At 41.1% G+C, this 16,390-nt stretch overlaps 2 protein-coding genes across 2 annotated transcripts in view; one reads left to right on the top strand and one right to left on the bottom strand.

Moving 5' to 3' along the window:
- Nucleotides 1-4,489, bottom strand: part of LOC109468842 (phospholipid phosphatase-related protein type 5-like) — a 12,350-nt gene extending 7,861 nt beyond the window's left edge. The window contains exon 1 of the mRNA XM_019767185.1: nucleotides 3,902-4,489. The gene's annotated coding sequence lies outside the window, so the exon portion shown is untranslated. The remainder of the gene's footprint in view (nucleotides 1-3,901) is intronic.
- A 3,580-nt stretch (nucleotides 4,490-8,069) lies between these two features.
- LOC109468873 (antistasin-like) lies at nucleotides 8,070-15,964 on the top strand. The gene is made up of 5 exons (XM_019767248.1): nucleotides 8,070-8,228; nucleotides 10,040-10,201; nucleotides 13,004-13,181; nucleotides 13,618-13,798; nucleotides 15,363-15,964. Exons 1-5 carry the CDS (start codon nucleotides 8,162-8,164, stop codon nucleotides 15,552-15,554), a joined length of 780 nt encoding a protein of 259 aa, XP_019622807.1. The 5' UTR covers nucleotides 8,070-8,161; the 3' UTR covers nucleotides 15,555-15,964.
- The last annotated feature ends 426 nt before the right edge of the window (nucleotides 15,965-16,390 follow it).

Here is a 16,390-nt window from a genome sequence, read left to right as displayed (position 1 = left end):
CTGAGTTAGAATAACAAACAAACAAAATTAGTTTTTAGGAGTACCAGTCATTTTTCTTTGTCACCAAACAATGTAACTGTCAAGAGGATTGAAGACCATTCATGTTAAAGATGTTGCAACAAACGCAGTGGTATGTACAGATGATCGACAATTAACATCATAATCCATACATACATCGGGGAATGTCCATTGCAAAAAAATAGCTAAAATGAATCGAGTCTGATCTGCTAGAGAATTACAATCAATACGACACAAAAAATTGGATTATTGCATGAAAAAAAATATGTAAACTGAGACGAAGATAAAACGATTAAAAAAAAATTTTAGAAAAGATTTTAGCTATTAAATTTTAGCTATAAATATATATCTAAAACTTCCACAAGTAGGTTTTAGGAAGCTAAAATAACTGAGAAATAAAAAAAATGTCCTTTTTTTATAGATAGACAGAAAGCGAACCTTCTGTTTGCATATTTTAGCCGCGTGCTTCCTAAATTTTGCAATCTTAGGAAGCATACAGATTAAGCACTCTTGTGGTGTGCGCTTCCCCTGGCTTCATCAATCGATATTTTCCATCACCAAGGCGTTACTTTGAACACAAATTCCGGCAAATACCTCCACAGAATTCAATCTACGCAATAAAGAAAGGTTCACGGCGCCCATCCAGGGACTTAACAACATGGGGGAATTGATGGGGAGAATTAAACTTGGGGGTTGGCTCCACCGCCTGCGGCATTTGAACATTTAAACGCCATCGACGTGACCGTTATATAACGGTTATTACTCTCCTGTGGTCGTTGCAGAGTATTTTTTTGTAAATATCACAATTTTTAAGAACGTATGAAAGATTGTATGAACGTGCTATTACATGTGTCTTGCTTTGCTCTGGTGTTAGTGTTCGAGTGTTATGCTCTACCTGTACATGGTATATACAAGGGACATGTTGTGCAATTATTGATATATCTATATCAATATCTTTATCTATCTTTCTTGTATTAAAGAGGTGGTGTAAATGAAATTAAAACAATTAATTTAAATAGTGAGAAAAAATTGCACCAAAATTGAGTTATTAACATACTTCAGCATTTTTATGTCTGTGTCGCTACATATTGAATGTGCGTTTCACACTCCACACATAATATGTATAGATAGGTAAAGCATATTCCGAGAACGAGCATATTCCCAGAACAATTCCCTTCGCAAATAAAAGGCCATATGGTCGCACATTATGTTTCCCATGATGATTAACTCCCACCGGCATTTCAACGGCTCATTTACCTCGCGCTATAGCATGAAAAACCAATTAATTGGAATCATCATAGCGAGATTTCCTTCAAAATGGCCGAGTTTTACAAACAATGGACGTTCAAATTTCTATAGGAGGCTCCCTAAGGGGGGTTCATAATGAGCATTGTTTCCTCCACGTTTAGTCAATCCACAATCATCACCTCATCATTATGCAAGGCCCCTTAAGTGGAAATTGAAGTTGTATGATTCTCAGGTTTCTCTGCTAACGTAATACATTTTTTCTATACATTACGAACTGATGATCTTTTATACTGTATTAATTATATGTGTCTGCCATCATTTGTAAACCTGTTTTACGTGTCTAGGTGTCCATTCTATGTGTCTACCATCGTTTTCTCATTGTACCTGCCTACTATAATTTTTTCATCGCAATGCAATGTTAAAACATTTTTTTTAAATTCATTCGAGGTCGATCAGGAATGACATAGCAAAGAAAATAGTGACAAACAAATAAAAAAACAGCATTTTCATGCATCCCCCCTCCCTATGGATATTAACGGTTAGTCCCTTGATAACGTAAATGAATTGTATTGACCAGGGCGCATAACTACGGCCATTACCATTACAGTAATGCCATGTAAAGCGTTAGATTTGTCTTCTTGCAGCAAGTAATGGTTTTGTTTCACCATTTTCTACCAGACTTCTCCATAATTCAGGACTCGATCAATGAGAATGGTTTACCAGTGTAATGATATCGATAAACCATTTTATCCGATCGGTACAAAATGAACATTAGAATTTGATCACGCTACAAATCATGTCATATACCGCATCCTACCAGCATTGTCTAACATATTGTATAATAAAGGACTGGACAGGTTTATTGAATTAATTGTTTCCCTATCAACCCTTGTGGAAGGCTGCAACGACTAATGTTTAAAGGCATCCAATGCCATTTTTGGAACAGTAGAAGAAATATTCTAGATGAGGAAATCCGTGTAATTTTGACATTTACTGCCATTTCTTAGCACATTTTTGTCATCATTTCTGAACACATTTTTGTCGTCATCATTGTCACTGACGCGTTTGACACAGTCCCAAAATAAGCAACGTTCCTTTATCTTTTGGCACAACCAATAAACTGCTAGCTAGAACGTTAACCAAATAGGATTAGGTTAACCTCCTTGCTAGAACCAGGCTACGATACAAAACAAGCAACCATTTCCGTCAGCGACATCGCATTTTTGCCTTACAGATATCTGTATGCTATGGTATAGGGTTGATTCAACTTACTACACATTTAAAAGACTGACTAGAAAATTGACTTTGAAAATTCCGTTTTTGCCGCCCTGAAATTGCATTGAGATTTCGGCCCGGCTTGTGTGTAAGAAAGAAGTGTGCCTAGCCTCTACCAGGCTTCGGGAGGCGGCTGGAAAGAGTAGAAATTGGTCAGATAGAGAATCATAACAATTGCCGGGGGAGTTGGTCCGCTAGAAAGTACAGTTTGCTATATAGCAACCCGGAATGTTATCTCTCTCTATTTGGCCAATTTCTACTCTTTCCAGCCCCCTCAGAAGCCTGGTAGAGGCTATCGTGCAGCCACCAGGCGACAAATTGGGAAATGTGACCTCAATTTTACACCGGGAGGATTTAGGGCGGGTCGTTACCATGGTAATTAGAGAGGAGACGCAATCATTGCGCCGAGTGTTCAGCTTGGATGGTTCGGGGTAGTGAAGATCACTTCACCTTATCTGGGACAGTAGAGTGTTTTACTGGCAGAATTAGTGTTTTACTTCCATCAATAGATCATGTGCACAAATAAGCCACAGTACGACATGTACAATACATCACTTCTGTGGCAAACGGAACTTGCATACCGATACAAGCGACCATAGTATCCGTGCATAGCTAGGTCTATTCCCTGGTTAGGGTTAGACACAGTTACAGATAGTCTTCACGTATCCAAGAACGTAGATTTGAACCAGACATGGTTCTGGATACGCTTGGGCTATCCAAAACCCTGGTTTGGTCTGACAATGGTTTGGATAAAGGACCAGTGAACATCGTATTCGTGCCTAGCTAGTTCTATGCCTGACTGGGTTAGGCAAGGTTTTAGATAGTCTTCAAGCATTCAAGAAAACGTAGATGTGCACCAGACACTGTTCTGGATACGCTTGGACTATCCAGAATCGTGTCCGAGCATGGTTTTGGATAAAGCAAGGTTCTGGGTATACTGTGAACAGTGGCGTACGTACATTCGCTCTCTCCCCACGTACATACAAGGAAATAACTCACGATGTCTCTTCTCAAATCGCAGCAACCCTTTTCTGAACCCCTCTGTGTTTCGTACTTTTGTTCTTATCGCTGTTTTTCACCACACCGCCTCTACATACGGAATACATCAATCCAAGATAGTCTATAGGGCGGGAAAAGGTCTTTCACCCCACCTACTATATCCAGACATCGATCCGCAAATACCCAGTACACATGGCCCGGTGGGTATATAGAGAGGCAGCGCTGCTTTTGGAGTATTGATGCCAATATATGGACCACCGTACCCTCCCCCATGACCATTGACTGTAGCATGCTGGCTGCATCCTCCAAACAATTAGACTATTTACAAGAAAACCACAGATGTATAGAATGAATTTCTTACCTTACGAAAGGTGGTTTTCGTTTGCTGAGTACCCACGTGAAGGGAGATGGAGCTAGCAGTGCTCAGTGTTGGATAAGCCCCTGCCTAGCGTTGAGATTTTACCAATGGCGTCTGCTTGCACTACACTGTATTGGGTCGCCTCGATCGACTCACAGTCGATATCACGAGTCTTGGATAGCAGTGATTTCCTCAAGACGTCAAGCTCTGACCTTCTGGGACTCAAGACGATCACATACGGTTGTCTTGGAGATGTATAAAGAGAGACACAGATACACTGCTACCTCTGACTCTAGCTCGGTATGTGAGCATCTATATAGCTGTGTCTCAAATCTCTCTCTCACGGTGGAACTCACGTACACAACGTACCGTATTTCACGCCACACAAAACACAGCCACGACCGCGAATGGGCTTTTAAAGAGAAATACGTCTTTCTGTCAGAGGTCCTGAACGGAGAGAGGGATCGACCTTTGGCGTAGCATTTGCTCAGGCCGAGCGCAGGAGATTGTGCAAAGGCTGGCGTATTGTGCGTGTATTCATTCCGCTCCGCTGGAGTGCGCCGTTCCATAATTCATGCCATAGTCCGCTAGTGTTTGTACCCGGGACGGTAATGTATGGGTGACATTTCGGGCTTGAAAGGCCGCGCTGTTTGGTAGGAGGGCTCCTATAGATGACTGCTGTTGGCTCTGTTGTTGTTCAATGATCTTCTTTATTAGAAAAAAATGCCGATCCTAATCTCCAAGCAGATACGGGGGGAGAGTAGGCGTCGGTAGCCTCCTTCCGCAGACTTCTTGGAGCAGCGAAAAAATGTTGTGTTTCCTGTTTCAGTTCTGAAAAAATTATGGTCGGTCGGCAGGGATTTTTTTCTTTTTTTTGGCAATCTCTTGTGATCCAACTTATACAATACAGTTTAATAGATTTAAGTAAAACTTGCATGAGGGCACTTATATATTTTCAATGTCAATGTTGAAAACTGACTGTACAATGTTTTATGACTCAGGTGTCAGATCATGGAGCTAAAAAAAGTCGATCGGCTCAAAAAAATTTATGTTCCACAAAAAAAGGCTAGCTATAGGGTCGGCATTTTTTTCTAGAGTCGGTTGGGAAACAGGAAACGCGACATTTTTTTCATAGCCATTACCTGTACTTATAGCCTGTAGTATGTGGGGTTAGTCTATCATACGTTGCTACTAGCGATATGTCCTGCATCCCACTATATACAAATCCTGGATATCCAAACACCCAGCTTATTTATTAATCTAAGTAGAATTTGAGGAGAATTCCGATCCTAAACATCACAGGTCTTTATTAAAAATTCCAGCAAACCCTGTTGGCCACAGCCACGCCGCTATTTTTAAATTTCTGTTGAAAAAAGGCTATTGGTGCCTTTAGAAAATCTTTCTATTAAATGTTGTATAGAGCTTTGTTAGTATAACATGAAGAGAGAGGACAAGCTTCTACTTTTCTTCAGTGAAAGCAGTTATGCGGTTTTTTTGCTCCGGAGGGAAGTAAGTTGGAATCGAATGTGGCAAGGTGGTCTTATGGTTAGGGTTGTTCACTCAGAATCTGAAGGTTCTGGGTTCGAATCCCCATCACCCCAAGCATTTAGAATCTTGTCTATAGTGTCCACCTGTCTACTGTAATAATGTTTACAGAAAGGTTTGGCTTTTGAGTAAACCCTTCTGCTACCTTATGATGTATTTACAACATTTTTTACATTCCGACATTTCATGACTATACATGGTGACAGCACACTCAAGTTGTATCAGCTTATTTTATGCCGCCAACACAGAGGACGAATACAGGAGAAGACAATACTCATAAAGTGCCTTTCCCAAGGGCAAAAGATCAGTGGCACCTCTTGGTTTCAAGTCGAGCACGCTGCCGCTACGCCACACAACCCTAATCTCCAAGCAGATCCCTCTCGGTGGCAAAAAGACAGTATCAAATTGGCCAGGTATAGTATCCATTAGCCAGAGAAGGTCCCCGGCCACCGACGGGTGGGGATCAAGACAAAAAAAACGGCCATATATAAAAAGGTAACGATCATTCCCCCAGAACCTCTGCTTGGAGAGTAACACAACCCCACAATTCACAACATTGAAGTTCACATGCACCATTGAAAAGCCAGAAACCAGCTTACTAAGCAAAGTTATGACTTATGCCTCGTAAACATGTTTTGCCGGGAAGTATCAGTTTAGTTGGTTGACGTTTTGTGTGGAGAAACAAGAAGGTTAAATAAAGATTTGATTTACTCTATACGTTTCTGCCCTTGACATTGTAGTCAACGTTGGGGTCGTACGCGTGTGTGTTAGCCTCTACCAGGCTTCGGGAGGCGGCTGAAAAGAGTAGAAATCTGCCAAATAGAGAGATAACATGCCAGGGGAGTTTGTCTGCTGGGAGAGAACATTTTGTCCATCAGAGAACATTTCGCCGCACCCGATGTTCTCCCCCAGCAAACTCCCCTAGCATGTTATCTCTCTATTTGGCAGATTTCTACTCTTTTCAACCGCTCCCAGAAGTCTGGTAGAGGCTAGGGTTTTGTGGCGTGAACGGTAGCGTGTTCGGCTCAGCATCAAGAGGTCCCGGGTTCGAATCCTACCCATATATAATCAAGCATGTGAAAAGCATGTTGGGAAAGACACTTTACTATTATCTTATTTATCATATCTCATTCCTTGCAATTTTCCGTTAGATCCCATTTTTACTAGACAACAAAAATTTATGCCAACGTCCCTTGATTTTATAATTGGAATATGGTGCAACATGTAAGAATACGACTTAAAAATTGGACAACAAAACACAGACAACAAAATGTTACGAAAAATCTTTTTTTTTGTCTATGTGTCTCTTTGGTATCTCAGCTGATAGTGGTTGTTTGGGCGTACGTTGTTTATAACAGTATAATGTATAGATATATAGTTCCATTTACTATTTTTCGTTTCTATATATGTTCTCTGAGGTCGGACAACAAAACACAGACAACAAAATGTAACAAAAAAACTCAATTTTTTTGTCTATGAAACTTGTTTAGCGTTGTAAATATCTTGTCACTCATTCGTATCTCAGCTTGTAGTGGTTGTTTGCACGTACATTGTTATAATGTATAGATATATAGTTCCATTTACTATTTTTCGTTTCTATATATGTTCTCTTAAGTTGCGGTGTGCCCAAACCGGCATGTACAGGTAATATGTGGTTTCTTTTATTAGAATTGACACGTGTAGACAACAGCGACATAGCAGAACACAAATAATATAATTAATGAACTTGTTTTTGTTCAGTCATACTCTATCAGTGACTTCATTTTGATGTATATGAAGTTCAAACTAGAAACCGTTATTCTGTATGCTTTTTAGACTATCCCATTCTTCTTAGTAGGGGGTATGTGCGAAGAAATATTTTTATTTATAATTTTGTAAGAATAATTACAATCGCTATAAATATAGTACATGACAGCTGAGACTCGATGTATGGCCTTTAAAGTAAATAAAAACGGAAGAGCGGAAATAATCTATATTTGGAAAAAAATGGACAGACTGTATGGTTTCGTTTGTGCAAAATGGAATCGCCCGGGTAAAATTGGCACATTTTATCGTTGGTAAACTAAAAAGCCTTCCAACAAGAATGTTGATACCCTCCGGGGCCAACCTTTTCAAGAACACTGAAAAACAAGATGGCGATTTGCGTCATAGCTTCCATGGTTGCCATGCCAACCGTGTGTGGGCTTGTACAGGTGTTATTTTGTGATGGGCGTCTACAGATGACCCGGATAAACAGTACGGTATAAATAGCGACTGTTGTGGAGCGTTAATGCAGTATTGTCCAGAGTTTGGCGCAAACTTCACACAACACGAACTGGATCCAAGGAGACTACAATTAAACACCGGTAAATCATTATCCAATGTGATGAACAATATTGACTGGGTCATACCAATCCATGATCTATTGGTATGATAGCAAGAATACGTACTTTTTAAAAATTAATTAGATAATAAGTTTTAAAAGCGTTAAAATATATCAATTACTTAACTTTAGATGTACAATTACAAAATATGTGTCATCTGCATTTGAGTTCATTTTCTGCTTTGTATGCGCATTTTCGACAGGATGGTTGACTTGGTACGGTCCACGCTAATATCTATTTGAACGTAGAACACTCATATCAAACGCAGCCCTGCCCTGCCTGTGCAAGAAGTGCTTCACTACACTCTACGTCTTGACTTTTGCCCAAGCGACAACGTTCTCGTGAACAGCACAGGATGAAGACTTCGGCCGTGCTCGTTTTTGTCGTATGCAACTTAGCAGTCAGCTCTGCACTCCTCGCAGGTGAGATTTTCTAGTTAAAGGCATCCAGTGCATGCAGCTTTTAGGGCTTGGAAACTCAATTTTTTTAAGCCAATCCCTATTCATTTATCTACATACTAAGTTGAAACCCCACTATCCTAATGTATATTGACCCTCATAGAGCAAAAATTCCCAAAATTCTGACGGAAAATGGTTACAGAAAGGGCCATGAGCTGATTTTTAGGGTACCGCTCAGAAAATAAAGGTCTCATTCTGGGGCTTTTTTCTGCAGTTTCAAAATGCCCTAAGTATGAAATGCTGACTCAAATGTGCTAATGTGAAGCAGTACGTGTCAATATCACAAAGATTGCCTTATTCATAATATTTACAGTTTTGCTGCCCTGAAATTTACTCAACAAAAGTACAGGGACGTTTGTATGGTCGTCTACAACTAAAGATCTAACAAAGCTAAATATATATGTGTGTGAATAACGTCATCCTACATACAGAGTGTATGTATGCGGCAAACTACGTACAGAATATATGTCATGGGCAACAATAAGGGTTTAATCCTTGATTGTCACCACATAACACGGCCCGAAGGCCTATCGTATCCAGAACCGTGCCTATTTAGTTCTTGGTCTGAATGGGTTAGAGTTATAATCAAGGTACGGTTCTAGATATAGTCCCCCGCGCATCCAAGAACGTAGATTTACCTAGCCTCTACCAGACACCATGGATCTCGCTGGGATATCGCTGAAATAGTAGAACTTGGCAAAAACAAAGAGTAATGTACCAGGGGAGTTGGCCGGCAAGACCCAAGGATTTTGTGCAAAGTTCTACTATTTTTTCCAGCGATCCGCGGTGCCTGGTAGAGGCTACAATTTGCCCCAGGCACGGTTCTGGATACGTGGACTATCTTGAATTGCCTGAGTATGGTTCTGGATAAAGCACGGCACCGGATAAAACAAGGCCCAGCCACGTGTTCAAGGGTACATGAATACAATCGTGTAGCAATGTGTGTTAGGACACATCCCACCGCTGACACCATTTTTATATGCTGGAGAGGCTTCTATATAAGGATGTCCACACTCGACCACGACTTGGGCAAGACTTATTTATGTGGGTCTCTGTCCTGTATTGATCTAACTCACACCAGATGTGTTGCTGGTGGAAGGTCACAATTCCTACTTCCTACACTTTCCTACTTCCTACATTAGTTTTGGGCTAGGATTAGCAAAAGAGGCCTATTCTGTGATTAGGTCTAGCTAAGTGGGTTGTTTTGGTGCTCTCTAAGCCATGAAATCTGCGAGGTCTTTGTCTTGATATTTGATGAGGACTGCTCTTAAAGTGGCTGGTTGTTTTCAAACAAGGCCCAGTTGAGAAGCCAACTCACACACCTGTGGTCGCAGCTAGCAACCTTAAAAAACATGGAAAAATCGTGGACAAAAACATGGAAAAACGTGAAAAAAATGGAAATCCCATTAACATTTCAGCTGGCTACATGTAAGTCCATTTTTTCATGGGAACCTCTCACTTATGTTTCAAAAAGGCATTGCCTCCAAGAAAATGACGACAATAATTATATAATTTCTGTCATGAAAGTTCATCTGTGTTGGTAGTTACATGTTAAAAGTCAAAACTTTCGGTCCAACACAAAACTTCTCAAGCCTCACTGGGTCAGTCTATTGAGGAAGACCAGAGTGACTGGTCGGAAGCTCTAGGTGAGAGATTTTTGTGTTGGACCAAAAGTTTTAACTTTAAACATATATAATTTCTGGTTATTCGATATCATTCTTTTATAAAGTTATCTTTTTATGACAATTTCTTTTTTTCTTTTTTTTATCCTGTAGGTTTCTGCAGCCTGCCCAAGGAGTCCGGCCCATGTGATAACTTCAATCAGGCGTTTTACTTCGACACTGATGAACAGAAGTGTAAAAGTTTTGCCTACGGTGGCTGCGGGGGGAACTCCAACAAGTTCAACACCTGGGGAGAGTGTATGGAAAGATGCGGGCGTGAGTATTGTGTTTGGAACAGCTCGTTCCTTTGTTTTACTGTTTGTAAAAGAGTTGGATGCATATTTGGGAATGTATTAACGACAAATATTGGTACTTGAGACTTGTCTGGGCCTTTCAAACGTTTCACTGATAGGTATAAAGGTCGAATCACTGCCTCCCGCACTTACAAAATGTACATACTAAGCAGGATTGTTGCATCTAATGGTTATAGGTATAGTACTGGCTATGTTAGCCTTTTTTTTTTATCAAGCCCATTCCATTTTTCTCTGAAACGGTCTATCCATCGGGTTAGAATTAGATCGAAAGACTTTAAAGTTTAAAAAATCAAAGTTGCAAAACCATAAAAAGTATCCAATAGTATTATGTACTATGATTCGCAAAAAAAAAAAATGATGAAAAAGTGGACGGAGATCTTGCCACATTGATGCACAGTAAAAGCAACAGTGGTCCTAATGCAATGGGGATCCTTGCGGTACACCTACACCGACGGTGCATCATTCAGAACATCTTTAACACTTGATTGCCAAGTTAAACAAGGACGCTGATATAACATTATTGTTAAAGCCTAGGCTAGTCCTTTCCAAATTGTACGGTATGTAGGGCGGCGCCATATCTCCGTTTCATTAGCCCTTTGGCCACACAGTAGTGTTAGAATAGATACAACTGCAGCGGGTGCCTAGTCCACTTGTTGTACCCAACTTGACCGCAAAACCATTCAAATCATTGAAGGGGACCTTTCCTTAAGCCATGGGCACTTTTGCCGTCAGGCGTCTACTCCAAACTTGTGGTCACTGATTGAAGGTAAATGCTCTGGTAAAGCTTACCCATAATTACGCAACCAGTGGCTGTGATGACTTAGTATTAGTTATATCTTACGACTCTGTTCAATCCATGGTGACAAAACCCACAACTATACACGTAGCTTCAACATCCAACTACAATACGTCAACTTGGAATGTGTTGATCATGCAAGGTCCCACGTTTAAGACCTTTTCAAAGAAACCCGTCAAAGCCAAGAGATTAGTCGTAAAATCCAGACGTTAAACATTTGCTTTTTGGCCATGAAAAATTGTCTTGCATGATCCACTATTTACCACACAGGGGGCCAATCAAGATCTCTTTTATTTCTTTAGATCACCAATAGACTTTTGTTGTAGGCAAAGGCGTTTTATAAACAGCCCTCTCGACTTAAGCTTATAGTCCATACGCCACGTTTGAAGATTTCACCAGTGATATGGTATAATTGTGTGCTTTGGGCGGGGTACACAAACCTATAGAGTACAATCTCAAGGACGTGCGTCACACAGTTGTGAACCTAGCCGCTAGTTTGGACGCCAGTATGCGCTACAAGTACGCTGTGTATTTTTGCAGGGCACTTCACATGGCGATAGTAAAGCTGTAAGATTATTCGTCAACCGATTACAAGCAATTATCTACATTGGAATTGCACATGTAATAACACGTGTTGGACTTGTCGTATTATATCGTATTATGGAGATACTTATATTCAGGGGGTTCGTTGGTGAATGTTACTCATCCAGGGGGTAATGTGCCATATTATAATTTGTCTTATTTCTAAAGGATATCTTCAGCAAAATGTCCATACCAAACATTTTATTTTCCTAGACTGAGTTGCACACATGGACATCACTTTACGCTTAGCATGTGTCTAAGGTGAACTTTCTCAATACCGCCAGGTATCTTTAAACTTCCAAATTAACGGTATTCCGACGCCCGATGTAATGTATTGACCACCTTGGGTATGTAAAGTGTGCATTAATACAGTAAATCTCTTAAAAATTTACCGTTTTATGTGGGAATCATGTAGGGCGGAATCATGACAGTTGATGTCACCCAAGAACTATAAAAAGAACCTTAATGCTTTTTGTATACGGTGTTATTCACGTGCAAAGTTCACACGTTTTGACCCTGTTATGTTATTATCGTCACTAACACTAAGATCAGTTGATAAATATGACTTTATTTGCCAAGGGTGGTGTGTTCTTCTTTAGACTAAACACGCCATGACGTCACCCATTCATTGACCAATCGTATCATTTTCCCATCAGTCTCCTCATTACGTCACCCATTCATTGACCAATCATATCATTTTTCCATCAGTCCCCGTCACCCAATCATTGACCAATCATATCATTTTTCCATCAGTCCTCGTAATGACGTCACCCATTTATTGACCAATCATTATTTTTCCCATCAGTCCCCGCGCGGGAGTTGGCCGACTGATACGCATGCGCACACGGGTCACGTGTATCAAACATGTTATGAAATCATCCATTAATTGACCAATCATACATTAGAATATAGCGTTCCAGTATGCAATACTCATGTTTTGGATACTGCATGTCCTCTTGTGCATTTAGCCCATGTGGGCAAGAACATGCAATAAAGATTGCATGTTCAGCCAGGAACAGCCAGGCCGTGAGTGCTCCCAGGGCCAGGACAACGCGGCTCCAGCAGTCCTTTCTCCACAGGGCCATAGCCCTATACAACAAAGAACTGTCATAGCACTAGATTTATATTTCCTAAACCTCATCTGTATATAGTTTTTTTTTTGCTTGGTACAAATTTTTTCTGTATTATATTGTATATGAGGGTGTGTATATATTGCCTTGCCTATTGCAACTTTTTTTTCTGTACGCCAACTCTTTCAATTCAGGGATTTTCATCCCTGCTGCAAGGTTTGCTTTTTGGTGTTGAAATCAATAAATAAATAATAAAAAAATTAAAAAGATTTAAAAAAATAAAAAGATTCATATCATATCATATTTTTCCCATCAGTCCCCGCGCGGGAGTTGGCCGAGTCTACCGACATGCATGCGCACACCGGTCACGTGTGCCATGAGGTGTTCTGCATGATGGAGTGCCCGGGAGATCTGTACGCTTCGGACGAGAACGGCTGTCAGACATGCGGCTGCGCATGCCCACAACTCAAGTGCCTGCCCTGCCCTAATCAGATGTAGGTTCTCCATCGTTTCTAGTCGAGATTTTTTTTTACCAACTTGTATTTTTTTTCATTAACAAAATCTGCCCACTGTCCTCCCTGCCTTCTACCTTTCCTTTGCAATTGCATCTTTTACATAAGTCGTTACAACGTTAAACACAAACACACACACACACACAGAGAGAGAGAGAGAGAGAGAGAGAGTAACAGAGCTGTTATATATTCATAGATGTTTGGTCCTATTTCTGATAAATTTTATTGAATGAAAATTACTAAAAAAGCTACGAAGGCCGACATTTGCTCGCGAGAAAATATAGCATATATATTACATCTCCCTCCCTGTAACGACGCCTGTCCCGGCGGCATGTCAGGACTCGAACCCGGGACCTCTTAGTTCCGAGTCGAAGACTATTATCATTTCATTAAACATTAAACATTATTTCGTCCCCAGGTACGCGAAGGACCAGTACGGGTGCGACACCTGCCACTGTGAGTGCAGCGAGCTCAACTGTAACGACGCCTGTCCCGGCGGCGTGTATGCCAAGGACGAGTTCGGCTGTGACATCTGTCAGTGCGAGACGCCCTGTCCCCTCCGGGAGTGCCCCAAATGCCCAGCCGGGCAAACACGAGAGGTCAATAACCTTTATTTATCTACCTGCATTTCATCATAAAATGGCTGGGTAGCCAAGTCTCTACCAGACTAACTACTAGTACGCTGGATAATATTTGCCAGGGAGTTTGGCCGCCTTGTAGGTTTGACAGGCCACGCAGGAGGGAAAGAAACTACCTCACCGCGGCCGGACTTCCTTGGCCAATTTTACTCTCTTTTTTGTCAAATTCTACGACCTGGTTTCCCGTAGAAAGGCCTGGTGGAGGCTATGGGTAGCCCATTAAGCTAGTAGGAGTTTCCAATGGATCCCAGCGCATACATTTACACAGGACATGACATGATAACATTTAGTGAAGCCGCTGAACAATTGAAGGTGGACAACAGTCAAATAAAATCCGTTGTTGTTAGAAAGGATACTGAAACAATGATCAACCTAGCCTGGATACCAGACCCCGCAGCGCACTAGGCTTAAATCAATTAGGAAAGTTTTATTGCAAATTCATGCCCGAAGGCTAATTGCATGAACAGAAGAAACATTTGTATAAAAACAAGTAATACGTACACATAGAACTACTGATAACTATTAAGAGACTACTAGTAGAAAAACTACTGGGTTTGACTTCTTTTTTGAAGACAGAGGAAGACAAATGATCCCACTTTTTCTATAATTTGTGGGTTTTCGGATGTTAGGAGGAGAGTAGTTTTCTTTTCATTTGTATATGCGTGAAAGTTTGGGTAGGATTTGGAGACTAAGTCAAAGAGTTCATTTCGTTCATTGCTATAGAGGGTACAATTTGATATAAAATGCGTTAAAGTATGCACACTTGATACATTGGCCTAATGTGGTCAGGCATCCAGGCTATGATTAACCATACATTTCCTATATATTACAAACAACAAAGTAAAGTGGCGTTTGTTTAGATTGTGTCTGACTTTAAGTCAATCCAAAAGATATTTTGCTGTTGTTGTTTTTTTTCAATCCACTGTAAAACAACGAGGAACGCATCCACCCTGAGGCGTCGACAAAAAAATATTTCAGTTTACTTCAGGCAAATTATACACTAGAACAAGCGGAGACAGTGCTCGTGCATATACTCCCCTTTTAATCGTTTTAGCCCTGAGATATGTCATTATATATCAGATATTTTAGGCCACGAGGACACTCTTCGGTTTTAGAATAAGTGAACAAACCCATTATCAAGGACATTCTACATGGCTAGAACGTTACACATTCAAGCTACAAAAAATCTAAACATCTTGATAAAGGTAAAAAGTAGAGTTAGTTCATTCCCCACGCTATCTCAGACTCAGGCTTAAGACAATTAAAAGGGGAGTATACACACGAGCATTGTCTCTGCCTCCTCTACTGCATGATTTGCCTGAAGTAAACTGGCACATTTTTTGTCGACGCAGTTTTTCACTTTAGAAAGTTCTGTAAAGTGTCTTTCCAACGGGCATAAGATCGGTGGTATGCCAATACTCGAACCCCGGATTTCTAGGTTCCGAGTCGAGCACTCTGCCGTTACTACACACGACCCCACAACAACCTTGTGTAATAACTTTTCCTCCTTGTATTCTGTGTGTAGATTCTGAGGGACGGTGACGGTTGTGAGTACTGCACGACAAACTGCCTGCCTGTGCTGGACTGTCCCACCCTGACCTGTGTAGAGCCGTGTGAGACGGGCCAGCACGGCACAGACGCCTCCGGCTGCCCCACCTGCGACTGTGTGATGGTGGTGCCCGGGGCCGTGCACGCACCCGAGCACTACGTCGGTTAAATCTGCTCTAAGGCTTATATCAGGCCACACCGACTTATCTTATGGATGACATCCTCTTTTTTAGTCTGCGTAACGCAAACTCTGCCGTCCGCGGCTTTAGTGGCGGACGGCCGGCAACCGTAAAGCGATTTAATCAGGCTAACATCCTCTGAAGACCCCCAAACGGTAACTACTAGTAGTGCGCGCGGGCGAATAAAAAGTATTCCGATCAAAACGAAAAAATGCAACTAAACCACAGGGATGCAAAGCTGGTATTGTGAATTTGGGGCAGTACATAGCAACGTATACAAGCCACATGTCGGCTTTTTGCGGTTTTTGTAAATCGTCACTGTAGGTATGTACTGAGTTCTTGAGTCGTAGAGGTTTGGCGGCCTGGGTGCCATCCTCCAGAGTTACCACCGGCTCCGTATTGTCGCTAACTACCATGGAGTACCCAGGCCAGAGCCTCGGAGGACGTGGTCTTTTTTTTTCTTTTTTTTTTAGAACAGGCAAAAATCAATTCGCGCGCGGATGTCATCCATAAAATTATGTCGGTGTGGCCTGACCTACGGAACGGACGGCTATTCCAACTTGGATTTGTTCATAGAGAGGGCTCGCCCTATAAATAATACTGAAAATACGTACCAGGCTTTCGTTTGAACCTTTTTGCAAACAGTTTCCAAAAAGTCTCTCTTACTGTACTGTAGCATTAACCAAAATGTGTCCCATGTTTGAAGTCGTATACCAAAATATAAAATAACTTCAATTTCAGATAATCATTACACTGTGTTGTATTATTTCATTAATAGTGTACATTTGTAGATCGATTTGTTTTGCATTAAACCTAATGACCAACA

The sequence above is a fragment of the Branchiostoma belcheri genome, unplaced genomic scaffold (genome assembly GCF_001625305.1).
Source record: "Branchiostoma belcheri isolate BF01 breed outbred unplaced genomic scaffold, Haploidv18h27 scaffold2, whole genome shotgun sequence".
NCBI lineage: Eukaryota > Metazoa > Chordata > Leptocardii > Amphioxiformes > Branchiostomatidae > Branchiostoma > Branchiostoma belcheri.
Note: the sequence above shows the minus strand (reverse complement) of the source record. Positions and strands in the feature narration are given on the sequence as shown.

Excerpts from the sequence above, each read along its gene's own strand:
- LOC109468873 (XM_019767248.1), top strand. The coding sequence starts at position 8,162 with ATGAAGACTTCGGCCGTGCTCGTTTTTGTCGTATGCAACTTAGCAGTC. Across the intron at positions 8,229-10,039 it reads CAGCTCTGCACTCCTCGCAG|GTTTCTGCAGCCTGCCCAAG; the intron begins GTGAGATTTTCT and ends TTTATCCTGTAG. Across the intron at positions 10,202-13,003 it reads GTGTATGGAAAGATGCGGGC|TCCCCGCGCGGGAGTTGGCC; the intron begins GTGAGTATTGTG and ends TTTTCCCATCAG.